Here is a 15655-nt window from a genome sequence, read left to right on the forward strand (position 1 = left end):
TGACTTATTCAATCCTATTGATTCTACACACATACTCTGTACCTCGCACATAATAACACTCTGCTCCATTCCGATGTAGACTTCTGCACCTGTACAGGGTATTTCCATTTAGCGTTAGCGTTAGTATCCTCGTATACCTCGTATACCTTATACCTCGTGTACAGTGTACTCGTGAGGTACGACTGACCGTGATGCACGCACATTCACCCTCGTATTCCATGTCGTTTTTGTACCCGGTACAGCGTATACGGATTCAGAAATTTTTCAGGAGGGGCGTTTTCGACTTCACTCGGTGGTACATACATATCTCCTCAGGTAGGTACCTACCAGTACTACCTAGGTATGTACCGAGTACATATGTCCCTACGTAACTGAGGAACCGAGTAATGAGTAATCGAGCAGCAACTCCTCTGGCTGGTATATTCCCAAAGTGCAAGGCCTCTGCGTAGGTATTATAATATACTGTACTATACTGTGCTGAGTTGTGGTGTGGTATACGATGGTATGCTATGATACCTTTAACGTTATACCCGTGTAATGTCGTACCATCCCATACGATACTACGCCACGCCATGCATGCGTGCACGTGTTGCCATACTATACTATGCTATGCTATGCTACGCAAAGCTATGAGATGCCCATGCTGCTCTATGGCCCCCCTTCCTATGCGTTACAATCAATCAGTGTCCTCTGCCATCCGGCCCATGGTACTACCGTTGTAACTTGGGTGAGGAAAGCGTAAATACGAGGAAAGTTGATGGACGATCAGCCTCCCTGCGCTTCCGACCGCCACAGATCGACTTTTGCCATTGCCTTTGCCATTCATTTTCTTCCGTCTGCTAATTCCTGGCCAGTCCAGCGCCGTCCTCGTTATAGACAAGGCCGAGACATGCAGGAAGCCAGCATGACCTCTCTGACCGATATGGATGTGACACAAACGCAGACGCAGACCAAAGCCCGTGGTTCAAAGGCATGCCCCCGTCTCAGGAGAGGCAATATCTCCCGCACAACAGGAATTAAAATAGTCCTCCATTTCCAACCACCCCCAATCACCAGAACGAACACCACCCAATATAATGCTGACATAGATTCTCCACATTCGTCGCTTGCAGAATCAAGCGATCCACCTGCTCCGCAACTCCCAATCCACCGATCCCCGCCATGGTCGTCTCGGGTGCGCTGCCTGCAATCGAGACCTGTTTGCCGTGTGGCTGCATATCCACGGCCCCAATCGCGCCATTGGTCAAGTTGTTCATCGCCCCGCCGTTTACGTTCATCAGAGATTCGAGGCCAAGACCGTTGACATCCGCGCGAAGGGCTGTTGCAATAGCGTATGAGGGTGTACCTGGTGCCGCAGGCTTGAAGTCACGTCCTGTCAATTTCTCCTTGACGCGGGCTAGCACTTGCAAGGCTCGGGCATTTTGTACCTCCTTCGCTTCCTGAGCTGCGGCATTGTTGTCCGTGGTTTTGTCAAGCACACTTCCGCCTACCATCGCTGGATCAAGAACACTGCTGCGACGGTGTCGACGTCCTGGCGGTGCACCAACATGGCTCTGTCCCTGGTTGTTCATCATAGATGCCGGGTTGTTCGCACTCTCCATTGGACTGCGATCATAGTCTCCTCCCTGTGCACCGGGGGCTTCGATGATGCTTTGCCTCCGTTCGGAGCGGAAGTGTGGTCTGGGCGGAGACTCGCGGGTGTTGAGACGCCAATTAAGCAAGGGGTCGTGGATGAAGGCTTCAAGCACTGCCAGAATCGACTCCTTGTTTTCGCGGATGACGCGCATGACGTTCTCGCATGTTATGCGGAACGACCCTTCGATATTGCTGACTTCCATGGCGAAGGTGAGCATCCGCGTCAGCCGGAAGGGGACTCTTTCCGGATATTTTTCGCGATGCATGGCTACTTCAAAACAATCACCAAAGTCGATGTGGATGATCTTGCCAGTGATGCGGTCAAGCATGAGATTTGATGGATGGCGATCCCCCAACCCGAGGATATATCCAACCATTGACATGACAGCGAGTGAGCGGGTGTAGTTTGTTCGCCGATCAAGCCAGGCTTCGGAGCTCTTGGACTTCAGCCAAAGCACACGGTACAAATCCTTCCCGGTCGTATTGTCCATTGCGTACCCGAAAACTTCCACCTTCTGCATGAGTGTGAGGTTGTCGTAGTCAGGAGCCATTTGCAGCATAATTCTGTGCTCAATGTTCAGCAAGATCCGCCTTGACTCGCGGTACTCCTTAACCAAGTTATGAAGAGTATCAGAATTTGGCACCCAGCCCAACAAACCAGAGTTCTGCGACAGCGGTATAGCTGGGAATCGTTGAATGTTGAGATGTCTCTTAAATGATTCGGTGTCGTTGTTCAGAAGGGTGTTGACGAGGCCAAATAGCTGCATCACACGCTCATCTTGTCTGATATCTTCGTGACCCTTGAGGAGGAACGCATATGACACACCATCTGACCCTTTGAGTGTTGTCTTTCTCGGTCGTTGCTTGGAGGGTATCACTGTCAGAACATGGTCGAAGCTAACGATCCGAATGATGGGTTTGCCCGACTGGTAAGTTCCAGGAACTGCAAGGTCGAGATCATGAGCATCCTTTAGTCGAGGGGACACGTATTTGAGATCCAAACTCATCAGCTGGGGAAGTTGCCTCGCGATCTTTCTGAAGACTGCATAGTACAAGTCCCAAGCTTGATTGAGGTCGCCAATTTCCTTCGAGCGTCGGAAAGCGTTACAGAAAGCACGCGCCTCCGCAAGGTCGTGGCCAAACGCCTGAGCAAATGACACCTCTCTGAGAGTTTCGGCACCGCGATCAAGGAGCTCGTGGAGTGGAGCCAGAGTGGCAAGCATTCCCTCCACGTCATGATCACCAAAGTACAGGCGAGAGGCTTCCTCCAGGCCTTCATGCCAAAGCTCATGCCACAGCACCGCGACTCTGATGAGTTCATGGCTAACCAGATCTGCTTGCTCAACCAGTCGAGCACTGTGTGTTCTCATGCTATCCATGATTTGAGTTGCTGAGTTGGCTCGTCGCGCGACTGACGACTTCATTGCAACCGTCAACGGATAGACTAGTGCTTGAGGATGCGCTTTACCAACTTCTGCGAGCAGCCTGTGCACAGCCGCTCGCACCCGGGCGTTTGGCTGATTGATTCTAGCGATCAACTGGGGAATAACCTCCAACCAGGTATCAATGCTGACGGAAGCAAATCCTTCAATCACCACCTGGTTGACTTCACTATGACCGCCATGAGCAAACCACAGCGTCAGCAGCCGAAGTGTGTCTTGCAGCGAGCTTGTCTTGGAGAGCGCAATCGAGCGGAAGAAGCCTCCGATGGCAGGAACAACGTGGTTCTGAATCACGTGCTCAGGAAGGTTGCGGACTTTGTCTTGATCGGTATGGGATGCCATCGATGTGACGACTTCGAAATTCGCCAACGCGTAGGCATGCCATGCTTTGTACCATGTCTCATTGTATTGCGTCGCCAATTGGTACGAGTTGAGGATGTCGCGTACTGGGTCTTGAGCTCGCGGACTCGTCCAGTCGCCCCTCAAAAGGTAGGACTGCCATTCTCCCTGTCGGAGGTAGCACTTGGCAAGGAGTTTCGCATACTTCTCCAAGTCCTCGTGTCTTCTCCTCTGAGCTATCGCATCATGTCCGTTCATATCAAGACCGTTCATATTGTTCATCCTGTCGTTGTGTATGCCACTGGCCAGAGCAGTGTTGGCTTGTTGATATTCGTCAGCTAGTCGGGTGGTGAAGTCTCGCAAGTATGTCAGAGCCTGTTGTTGGTTTCCTGTGGCCCAAGTGAATTTGAGACGAGCATATGCAACTGGCGGCGGCGCCGCGCCCGGACCAGTAGCAGCAAGGTTGCCACTACCTCCTAGAGAGGCCAGGGATCTTTCGGCCAGGCCGATACGCTCCGATTTTCGACAGAGATTTGCGAACTTGATCCATATATCTGGATTTTCTGAAGGGGTGAGAACAAGGGCCCTAACCTTGAGCATTCGTTGCCACACCTCAACATTGGACTGACACCCGAGAAGTCTCTTATTCCAGAGTACTTTCATGGCGTTTTGCTTTTCGAGGTTGCCTTCGCTTTGCTTGAAGAGAATGATTTCCTCAAGCTCTGCAAGCATCTGTGCCCTGACCACAACACTGTAGGCACGGTTGTAAGATTCACCAATGGTTGCTGCAATCTCTGAGTTGACACCATCCTGTGCCCGGACGATGAAACTGCGGGCTTCTGCAAAATTGTTTCGTTGGATGGCAAGGATAGCACCAAAGAATGCTCGGTCGGGTGAGCTCTCTTTCATGACGCTGATGTAGTTGTCCATCAAGTCCCACTCGCCTCTGCCCCAAGCCGCTGCGGCAGCCAGAGCAGACATGTTCTTGCGGTTCTCCGTTGATGCGCTGTTCCAATGTTCTTGTGCAATCTCAGACAGCATTTTCCACTCGCCCAGGGCGTGCAAACACCTCATCTTGCCCATGATCACGTCGAAATTGTCTGGCTCAATCTTCTCGCGCTTCTGATATGCTGCCAACGCTTCCTCCCATCGCTGCAGCTTTTCGAACCATGCCTCCTTCAACTCGACTTCGCCGAAGACTTGTGCTCTTCGAAGAATGCCAATAGCAGCGTCGGACTGTTGGAGTTGGTTGTTGATGCTGATGAGGGCTTCAACACTCTGGCTATTTTGATCCTGCTCAAACTCAAGTTCCTTGTAATGGAGTGCTTTGGCAAATGCATGGCATTTGGCGGCATATCGTCCTAGTGTTCGAAGGTCGATCGCAAGAGATTTGTCGTCGTGTTCCATGAACTCTGCCAAATTCAGCAAGGTCTGCAAAATATCTGGAGGGATGTTTGGAGAGATGAGAGCCTTTTCAAACGACTGGATGAGTTGCTCCTGGTATTGATCATACAACTCAGTCCAGCACGAGACGAATGCGGAGTTGAAAAGATACTTGGCCAGTGGTTGATAAACACCAGCCAGACTCGCGCAGGCCCGCAGAGCGTGCGACGGAGACTCCTTCAGTAGTTCAACGCTGAAGCGTCGCATCCACTCCTGCCAGTCCTCCTTTGTGGATTTCTGAGAGGTGTCCCAGGCACTCTTTAAATGCTGCTGATTGACGGGAAGCCTCATCGAGGTGATATTGGAGTAGCTTGTGTCTTCCGTCGCTGCTCCATATTGTTCCTCTGGGTAAAAGTCAACGGGCAGAGCTTTACCGGTCTTGAAATTCTCTATTAGTTTCTGGAACCTCTCAGAGTTGATCTGGCCCGCCTTTGTAGACCGTTCGATGAGAGGCAAGTAGTGCACAAAATCTTGTCCGAGATGATATATCAGTGCGCAGATGCAGTCTAGCGCAGCGGATTTTAGTGACCGTTCCGAGGAGTTTGTCACGACTTTCTCAGGAGAAGATAATATCTTTGCCAACGGGTGGATCATGAGGGACGCAAAGTCCGTCACATTGACATTTCGAGACAGTTTGCCCAATGTATCAATTGCTGCCCTGCGGGCATTAGGAGGTGCCGCTGGGTTTTCGAAAATGCCGACAATTGCCGGTACAATCATGTGCATGTACTCCTCTCCACTAGAGCCGAAGACAAGAAATGTGTGCAGGATGCGGATGGAAGACTCTCTCCTCAGATCTGTGTCGTTTTCGATCACGCCCAGCATGAGTGGCAACAGTCCTGCCAGGTATCGGCGGAATTCGCCTTCCAAAGACTTGGAGATTGCCTCGATCAAGGACAAAATCGTGGATTGGACCTGTCTCGATACGTTCCAGAATTCCCGTATGACCTCGATGATATCGTGCAAATAAGCACGGATATGCTGACGGACAATGTTGACAAGAACCGCAAGTTGGTTGAAATACGACTCCAGGCGAGGAGGGGGGGAGCTACGAATGACACCGAGAAACCCAGGTATGATTTGACCCAGGAATGGTACACACTTCATGCCAATTGTCTTGAAAATCGTCACAACCGCATCGATCACGGCACTGTGATACTGAGCGAGTGTATGATCGGCGAGGATGGTTTGCATGAGTGTATTGATCACGACCGTAGGGTAAAATTCCTCGTTCGATGGTGTCAAGCCTTGCATGATCAAAGCAACATCCGACACTGGCTGTGTCTCTGTCTTGCTTTGTTTCTCTGCCACCGATTCACTGAGCTGCTGATATTTGTAGGGATCCAAGGCACCCAAGACACCAACTAGTTTGATAGCATCTGTTCTTAGCTCTTCGTGTGCTTCTGTTTTGATAATGTTGATGAGAATTCCGAGAAGTTCGGGATAATCCAGGTAGGGATCAATCACATATTGGGAATTGATTGCCAGGGCTCGTAGGGTCATCATGGCCGCTTCGCGTTTCTCGTGTGAGCCGAGATCTTGCAGCGCATCGATGATGATGGGCATGAGCTCTGGGATGTGTTGAGCCATTTCCTCTCCACCAACAGAAGTGAGATCTCCAAGGGCCTTAATGGTTGTCGAAGCGACCCCTGGGTTCGTATCGGTCGCTTTGGGCAGAAGAGCAGAAACCATGGCTTCCACGTAAGTCCTCACGAGAGAAGTAGCATTGGAGACAAACAAGCTGATCAGACGGGCGCACTCCTCCTTTTGCTTTGCTGTATTAGAGTAACCGAGACCAGTGAGCAGATTGACCAACAGTTTTCGTAGAGGTGGAAACACATAAGCCGGATTGACTGTCGTCAACCTCCCAATGATTTCGATGGCTGCCTCACGAACAGGGAAGACCTCGTCATTTACGGCCAAGAACAGACAGCGGATGTTTTCTGGCCGGGCCAAATGCTTGTCGAACTTTCGATCCAGGGCTCGAAGGACAGTCACTCGTATGTCGGCGTCGGGATCACCAACTGCAACAGTCAAGAGTTTATCCACTACCTCACCAACGACCTGGATAGCATTGTTGCTGGTCTGATGAAGGATAGGGTCCTGCATGAACAGCTGGCAGCAAGTGAGTGCAGCTGCACGTCGGATGTCCGGGTTGTCGTTAGTTGCGTAGCGAAGTGTGACGTCCCTGACGAACTCGTTAAGTATGTGACCTGAGAAGTCGAACTTTCCCAAGGTCTTGAGAGCTAGCGTAATCTCATAAGGGCTGTGTTCGGCGGGCATGCCTCCATAGTCCTTTGCAAATGACGGCAGGGGCGGCGAAGAATTCGGCGGGCAGCCCAGAGGTCTGTAAGGAGTTCGCACCAGTATGAGACTCAGAAGATCTAGCAATTTGTCCTGGATGGTCGCCCGGATTGGTGGGATGTGGTGCGCCATATCCTCAAGAGCCTGTTCCATGGGTTCGGTAAGGCCGCAAGCGAAGATCGGATCTAGGAGAGCCTCCATATACTTGCTAAGTGTCTGGCCGACTGCTCCTGCAAGCATGCTGATACACTTGAACATCGGGCCCTCATCGACTGCCGCTCGGTTCTTAGTCTTTGCACTCAGTGATTCCCGGATGTAGAGAATGATGCCATCAAGATATTGGGCAATGGCACTACCGACGGCATCCGCAATCTGGCCAATGGCGATAAATGCTTGGTTGCGTTCCTTCTCGCGCTTGAGCTGTGCTTGGAGGTAGATCATGAACTTGTGCAAGTAGTTGTTGATGAACTCGAGAGGGGCGTACTCGGCCAGGACTGGAATGATCTGTACAATCTGGGTACGAATCCTGGGGTCGCGGTGGTCCTTCAGCCGGAGCACAGTTTCGCAGGCGTTTCTGTAGAAGTCGTGCATGAACATGTTCCCTTGTTGAAGCAGTTCATTCAAGATCAAGAGAGAACCGAGCGTCTCATCAACAGAGGTGTTTGGACGGAAGCCCTCGAGGGTCTTGGAGTATATTTTGGCAAACCAATGATTTTGAAACTGCGTGTCTCTTGCAACCATGACACCAAAGCATGCGCTGACAGACTGGGCGGCGATCCGGCGGATGAGGTCTTTAGGGTCTCGCAGGGCATTCCAGATCAGCTCGAAAATCTGGGGGATGAAGCCGTATACGAGGGTTGGGGAGTTTTTGGCCAGCTCGCGGATGAGAAGCACGGCTGCCAGTTTGCGGCTTTCTTGTTTGCTTTCTGGCTGTAACCATTCAAAGGCCGAAGTCATCTCGGCTTCGACAAGCTCTGCTGTGTATGCCCCCCCAGGTCGAGCCAGGTGGCCCAGCGCCCGACTGGCCGCATCCAGCACACTGTAGTCATTGCTCTTCAACGCTGCCCGCAAGTAATTGGAGTATTTTGAAGCCTTCTGGGCAGGATCTATTGCCTCGCAGTCTATCAGTCGGTCCAGGGCCAGGACTCCTCCGACTTTGTCACTTGGGTCTGGTGCCTGCACAATGAGGTTGCTGATGCGGGTGGTCACTCTGTCGTAGAATGCGCTGAATCGTTCGGGGGACCATTCTATGAAAAATAGGTCAGTAAATCAAGAGGCAAGACCGGGAATGAGACTGACCTCTCGAGAGCAGTGTGATCAAGTCACGCAGCTCTGCTGCAGCCTTGCTTTTGACTTCGTCATTCTTGCTTCGTAGATCAACGAAGATGCGTTCGCTGGGGTCTGGAACGGGACCTTGCGACGATGCCATGGTGCAGGAACATGGTCCGCAGGATGACCTCTGGACGCGATGTTGCGGATGGAGACGCTAATTTGTGTCCGCTGTGAGGTGTTGTCGAGGACGAAATGTTGGCCTATTCCATGCTTCGAGTGACTTTTTGCTCTGCTCTACATGAGGGGAGGCAGGAATTCCCATGTCGATGTTCCGCCGCTCATGCATGCGGAGACTAGTGAAAGTCAGGCTGGCAGGGTGCCTGCGCTTGTGCTTGGCGGCGGAGTAGCGGGTGAGTGACCCAGAGTGCCAGAATAGTCCCCAACCAGGCAGGCGTAGTAGGCCCCCCTAAGCCCCCTTATTAAACTCCTTAAAGCGGTTTCTTGGGTGCAGGCAGGCCCAGAATAGCCCACCACATCATCCCAGAAGAGCCTAGACGCTTTAACTTCCTCTACCTCTTATCCTCTCGAGGTACTGCTGTCTCGCCTGCAACCTACGTATGTATTTTGGGTAGCACTGTAGTCGTTCACGTAAATAGGCAGACAACGCCTTACCGGCCTCTACTTTCTGACAGACCCAACTGGCCGGCGTAGTTCAACTCTTCGTTCGACATGTCTTGCTCCATGTCCATTGCATCATCAAGAGAGCTTCTTTCGACACTCTCTGTTCTTTCATTTGCTAACCAATCCTGTTCAGAAGGCCGAGAATATATAGGAGATCGGCATTCAACGAGAGGTTGAGCCACAGAAGGAGAGAGACATTCACGACCAGTCTTGGAATCAATTGCAGCCACTCCTCAGCGACCACCGAAGTTCCTCTGTCAGCCTTGCACCTCGTCCCCATGACTGCCTCCAAGAGTACCAAGTACACCCCTCAAAATCATGAGACCATGCAGCACCAGGACGGCCATGCCAATATATTGGTCTGCCACCGGGGTTTCCTCTCCGCCATAGTGCATAAAGCACTTTGACAATGAGAAAAGGGGCGGCAGGGCAGAGCTGAAGAGCACTGATAGGCACCACTTGCGTGGCAAAAGCCGCCTTGCACTTGAGGGGACCTTGAACTAGGTGGCGTCTGGTCTCTCGTGTCGTGGAGCTTGAGGTGTTACGAGTGTTCTTTCTCTCAGGATGTTGATTCTTGGTTAGTAGGCTCGGTAGTGGACGCGATATAAGCCCCTGATGCTGTTCCAATCAAGCCTTGGAGCGCGCGAATGGCGACCCCTTCACAGCACAGGTGACCACGTAAGAGCCAAGGACTAGAAAGGAAAAGATAGAGAAGAGCATCCATGGTCTTCATGACACCTTGGGCCCGATCCAACTCGGAGGCACCAGCCGTTGTAGGATAACAACAGTCTATAAACTTGTCAGCAGTCTCTGAATCCCATGGTTGATGTTAGTATGGAAGGAAGAAACCATTGCTGGTATTTTTCAAGTGGGTGCGATTCGAGGCAGGTACTCTGAGACGCAGAGCTCTGAAGGCACTGTCACTGTCAATATGCTCCATCAGTTGTCAGACAACTTGCAATCTGCGACACACGGCCCGAATCCAATGTTGCCAGCTTGTGATAGATAACTCGTAAGAGTGATTCGACTGACAAATACTCTTGATATCACTAGACCTTGGCCGCTGCGATCTTGGCCGCTGCCACTTCCCGTATCTGGAGGTCATTATCCATCTCTTGTGGTGTTTTGTAGCCTCCAATCTTCAAAGCATCAATGAGACTAATAGTATTCCGTATCGATGGTGCGAGGTCGGGTCGCAAGTCTTTAAGGCGCTTCGCTCGTCTTTCACCTTTACCTAGCTTCTTCGTTGGTGCAGGTATTCTCTCCACGGAGCCGCCAGATTCGTCCGTCTGATCCTAGAACACGTCAAGCTTCCTGGACTGCAGAACAGGACCTATCAACGTACGTTCCGTCTACCATGTGTCTGGACAACTGCCGGTCGATGAGACACCCTAGACGAGTATCCTCCATTCTTCACAACAGATCTGGTATCATCGGGCGATGAACAAAGATCAAGCAGTTTCTTTCGTTGCGACTCGTAAGACGTGAAGTTGCCACCAATGAGACATTCCAAAAAGCTCCCCTGGGGAGCTCGTGGATCTCGTCTTTCGTACGCGCAGAGTCGATTCATAAGCGCCTTGTATGCCTCGGAAAAACATTTGAAGATCTTATCGATTTCTTTGGTTCCGCCTGAGATGTTGTTGTCCGCGCGATGTGGATCAATGATAGTAAGTCGTCTTGATTCTCTTTCATCGAATCGAGGTCGGTGAGATGCCTGAAATTCTTTGTTAGTAGGAACGAAACAGGATGGGTGAAACTACCTTGTGCAGATATCCGGGCGGATCGAGTCGGATAGCCACCTCGTCTTTGTCGAAGAGGTTTCCGTAGTAGTTGAAAAACTGCAGGAGGACGTCGCCAAGGTTGATAGGCCGACTAGGAGTTGGTAAATGCTGGAGCAGGCTGGTGACCAAGCAGATAGTTGAAAAGCCACCCAAACCACCGGTTGAAACATCATTCAACCCTCGTATCATCAAATATTGCTTCACCACTGACACGATCATGGGCATAACCGGATATTCCTGCTTCCACTTGTGGAATGTGTCAATAGCAACAACGCCGGTGTCATTGTCGAAAGAGAGGTCAATCTTGAGGCCGCTGATTCTATCCACGAACTTGATGATTGGTACTTTGGCCCTGGGGATAGGTACCACGAGTCCTTCGGCGATGTTCCTTGTCCTGAGAAATCTGGCACAGTCGTAGACGAGTCGCCGCGAATCGTCTTGAGAGAATCGGCCAGGTCTGAAGTTCCGAGTCAGGTAGACCAGGTCCATATCTCCGGTGGGCAAGTACAAGCCGGCAGCATAAGACCCGAAGGCTCTCAGTTCTCCATATGTGAAACTTTGTAAGATGGTATTCAAGCGTCGAAAGACATCGCCACGGACATCCTCCTCATGAGGTTTCGGTTTGACCCAGTCGTAGAAGTCAACGATCTCTTTGTGGAAACTGGGCCGGTTAGTTGCGAAGTGGAAAATATGCGTGCTCACTTACGCGACTAAAGGAATGTCACTAGGCGGATGAGAGGTCAGCCACGGCGTTGTGTCGACCCCGGGTGTAGCTCTCCACTCTTCCTGCACATGTCGATCGGCATAGATTTGGTTGTCAGACCGTGGCAGCGGTACTTCCTCACCAAGAGAGGCTCCTCGTTTTCTCTTGCCTGTAACAGTGGTCTTGATCTCTCCTCGACGGGCCGATGCCTTGGGCGCCAGTGGAAGTTCTGAGCGAGGTGCCGGAGATACCGACTTTTCACCTGGAGTTTGTTCTTCGCTATCAAAGGAGATGAAGTCGTGGGCTAGGTTGACGTTCTCGAGACTACGGGTGCCGTCGATGCGCGCTTTCCGGATGAGTTTGACGACATCAATGCGTTTAGCAGGTGCCTCTGCCTGAGGAGGGAGCGAGGTGTATGGATCAGGGTTTGACCATTTTGGCGGCGCAAGCATGGCAGGAGATTCAGGTCCATTTACTCGGGCACGTTTGTTCGCTCGCCGAGCCACCTCTTCGTCTTCGTCGGATTGCGCCATTTCTTCTTCTTCACTATCAGTGAGTTCGTCAACGTTGCGAAACTTGGACTTGGAGGTCGAGTTGGGATCTTCGAGGGATGGATCTGTCGAGTCGTCATGGCGAAGTCTCAGCAAAGGCCTGTCTGCCGCTGTCTTACGAAAAGCCGGCGGAGGTCTGCGAGCTTGGTCTCGTCGGGGCTGCGACCGCGCACCATGATACTCAGATCTTGAGCGATAGCCAGAGGGCGCCGGCGGCTCTCTGTCGCGTGAGTTGAGCGAGCCTTGAAAGTAGTACATGCCACTGCCGCCGTTCGCTGGAGGTCGAGGCGGGGGAGGAGGGTCATAGTGGCGGGGCCGGTAAGAGTCGCTGTCTCGATAAGGCCGACGATCGTCACTAGAAGGGCGATACGAGTCCATGACTCAGGAACTGAGACTTCTGTGGTGAGATACTTGAGAAGAGAAGTAAGTTGGGGAAGGCGAAGTGAGTTCTCACAGTTCCCATTCCGATCGTGTTGGTCGCATTACGCGGTGGAAAAATATTTATTGCGCACCCGAATGGGGAAAGTGCGCCGATCACAACCCGAATTTCATTCCGCAGCTGCGCCAGGGGACGAAGCGAGAGAAGCACAGATGCTTGACACTCACTTCCACGTTTCATGCCTCCTTCATTAGTGGCGTCGTGGCTGATGCTCTTTGTGCCCTTCATGTCCATTAGACCCGGCTGGCAACAACATCTTTGCGCCTGTGAAGTTGCTGTCCGGTACCAAATGACTTCACTGTGGACAGTACCGAGTGTCTCTATAGCACCAATCGTTGGCCCCCAAAGGATCACTACAATCAGAATCATACTGTATGCCTTTGCTGGATGGCATAAATTGCCCTAGGGAAAGAGTAGGCATTACTCGACAGAAGATGGTCACTCACTCCTATCGGATAACAATAACAGGCTTCGCTTTAAGGCCCATCCACGATATTGCCGGATTGTTAGAATCCCTTCACTTGTGCTCATCATGTTCACGATAATTGTCCTGAAATCGCCCTAGCCTCCGAGACTCTTCGTTTTACGATCGCTGTTATCTCCAGCCAGCAGCTATCCACGCATGTTGCCATTTCCTGTCTCGTATTCTCAGAAACCCCATGGCATGGTGTTCAATTACAAACCTTGCAGTCGGCGAAAAGCCAACGAGGAGAAAACCCAGCAGATCTATCTATGTCTAAAAGACCTTTTGTGGCTCATGCTAGTCGGCAAGATTATTGCCCCCAAGGATTCAACGAACTGCATGCCCCTCCACCTGACTTTCTCTTTCCTTATGGCTCTTCCTCGGCGCGGGGGAGAGTCGTCTGGCAACCCTGTCGTCGATCGATCTCACGAGTATGCCCAGATGGACCTTACATTCCCTCCTTTGGCTCCCGGAAGAACTGATTAAACATTGACGACGAAGGGGCAACCACCAAGGCCGTCGCCCCATTTCTTACGCCACGGCGATGATGATGACTCTTGAGCCAGTAGATCTCGAAGCAGGCGAAGTTGGACCCGCGACAATCCCTCGAAAAATCGAGCTCTCAGAGTACTGGAACCGGACATCCTCCGTCCCCCAATGTATGGCCAAATCAACCCCACCACTGCAGGTTAGACTAGCCTGCATCTGACAGCCTTTTGCAGCGTGTGGGGATCTTCACACATTCTCTACCTCTAATGTCACCACGAGAAGCTTCCTTCATGCTTTTCGGTTAACCACAAGGATTTACACTGGCTCTTTATCAGGTAATGTATGCTATTCGCAGCAGATTTTCGTGGACGGACCGTCTCTATCTTGGGCAGGATGGACTTGTTCTACCCACAACAGGGATTGAAGTACCGAGTACACCTCCAATGAAACAAGCAATATACCGTCCGGATGATGGCTCGTTCGTGGCAGTGGTCTCCTTACTGGACACCCACCAACGTATTCTAGATGTACGGGAGACGCCACTTCACTGCAAGACCCAACTACTCCAGGCTAGAATGGTGATGGTTTTCTGGGAAATGTATCCTTTTAGCTGCTATCGCAAGCTTCAACACTAAACTCCTATTCTCTGGTCGTCGAGCTTGGCGCAGTTCGAGACACGCAGCTGATTGGAACTGAATGGCGAATCCACCCTGTGGCCGTTTGCCATGCGAGTGTGCGATGCGACAATGGGCAAGCCCTGGGAGCTTCAAAGCGGTCGGACCCCCCGCCGATCCCGGTCAGTCGTACGCCAATTTGTATAGGTCTTCTACTGAAGAGAAGGTCGGGCTTACTCGGCCCCCCCTACGTGGTTAGGCAAAAGAGTCTGCGATGGTGAATGACGGTAGATGACCTTCCACACTACCCATGGGAGACAAGTGAAAGTTCTCCCAAGCAGTTTCGAACCCTAATTCACGACAGAATGGCAGCAAGGGCGAGGTACAGCTACATTCCGACCGCGGGGTTGCTATGTTAATGTCAACCACTATTGCCAACAACCCGGGCCGGCACGCTAGCAAGAGGCGGCACCATTACGGTAGTGCTACCTCCAAATACTCAAACATACAAATGGTAACGCGTCGAATCTTGTGCGAGCGCCGCCAGCCAAGGCACTCCAAGGATCACACCATGCATACCTATGTACTCACAAACACTATGCTATCCAAAGGCACGACGCCTGCTCTCTTTATCGTTCCAATGCCTCCGTATCCCGGACCTCAGGGGGGAATGAGGTATGTCAGGGCTTCTTGCTTTCAGACTTCACGAGGCTAAACCGGATGAAGCATCCCGTGTGACTACCCTGCAGCTCCAAGGACAGTTTGGCTTTGTTGCGGCGGTTGCAAAGGCCAAATGAGTCCGGGTTTTCCGAACCTCTGCATAACCTCGTATTCATTTCTCATTTTGGTCGAGCTTCGGGACTGAGTGTACACCCTCCGACATGAATGGGAAGTAAACTTTCAGACGGAGACTGGACTTTGTGTGATATCCACTATGGCCGCCGCTACAGGTGACACAGAACTGAGAAGACCACGCACCCGGTACCTTGCTTGTCGATGGAGCCAGCCTATTCCCGTCGAGCTTAGCCGGAAAGTCGAAGCAAGCAACTTAATGTGGACCTTTAAAACCAGCCGGAGCCACAAACACTTTCATCCGCACATGTGGACCGTTTCAGAAGACTTGCGACTCCGAGGACAACGATTGAGGGAGGCCCGTTTCGGAAAACAACTGACAACAAGAGCGTCTGAAGATAAAACAAGAAAATGCAAGTCAGTGGTCTAGGACTAGGACACTCGCCCAGCGAGTACCACGGAAAGTTTCTGTACAAGTGCAAATGCCGGTAGCGGGTATGTAAGAGGTACGTGCCCAACATCCACGAAAGTAAGCCATTTGGGTCAAAGTTTCCCCCTCCTTCACAAAAAAGAAAAAAAAAGTAGGGCGCTTTTTGGGAGGTTTGTGTTTCTCCCTCTCCACAGCCAATTCAACTGCATCGATGATGGGCCGGGTATTACGATAGAAAGGCCTTCTTGGGGGACCAAGGGCCTTGGTCAACCCCCAA

The 15655-nt window shown here is 51.6% G+C and overlaps 2 protein-coding genes across 2 annotated transcripts; both read right to left on the reverse strand.

The window, feature by feature from the left end:
* Window positions 1-1049: 1049 nt before the first annotated feature.
* On the reverse strand, window positions 1050-8592 carry AYO20_01272 (hypothetical protein; the record flags this gene model as incomplete). The annotated part of the gene is made up of 2 exons (XM_022639578.1): window positions 1050-8410; window positions 8463-8592. The coding sequence occupies 2 exons, from the start codon at window positions 8590-8592 to the stop codon at window positions 1050-1052; spliced, it is 7491 nt and encodes a 2496-aa protein (XP_022504414.1).
* A 1573-nt stretch (window positions 8593-10165) lies between these two features.
* On the reverse strand, window positions 10166-12529 carry AYO20_01273 (hypothetical protein; the record flags this gene model as incomplete). The annotated part of the gene is made up of 4 exons (XM_022639579.1): window positions 10166-10411; window positions 10462-10830; window positions 10877-11558; window positions 11604-12529. 4 exons carry the CDS (start codon window positions 12527-12529, stop codon window positions 10166-10168), a joined length of 2223 nt encoding a protein of 740 aa, XP_022504415.1.
* Between the last annotated feature and the right edge of the window lie 3126 nt (window positions 12530-15655).

The sequence above is a fragment of the Fonsecaea nubica genome (assembly GCF_001646965.1).
Source record: "Fonsecaea nubica strain CBS 269.64 chromosome Unknown Scaff5, whole genome shotgun sequence".
Taxonomy (NCBI): domain Eukaryota; kingdom Fungi; phylum Ascomycota; class Eurotiomycetes; order Chaetothyriales; family Herpotrichiellaceae; genus Fonsecaea; species Fonsecaea nubica.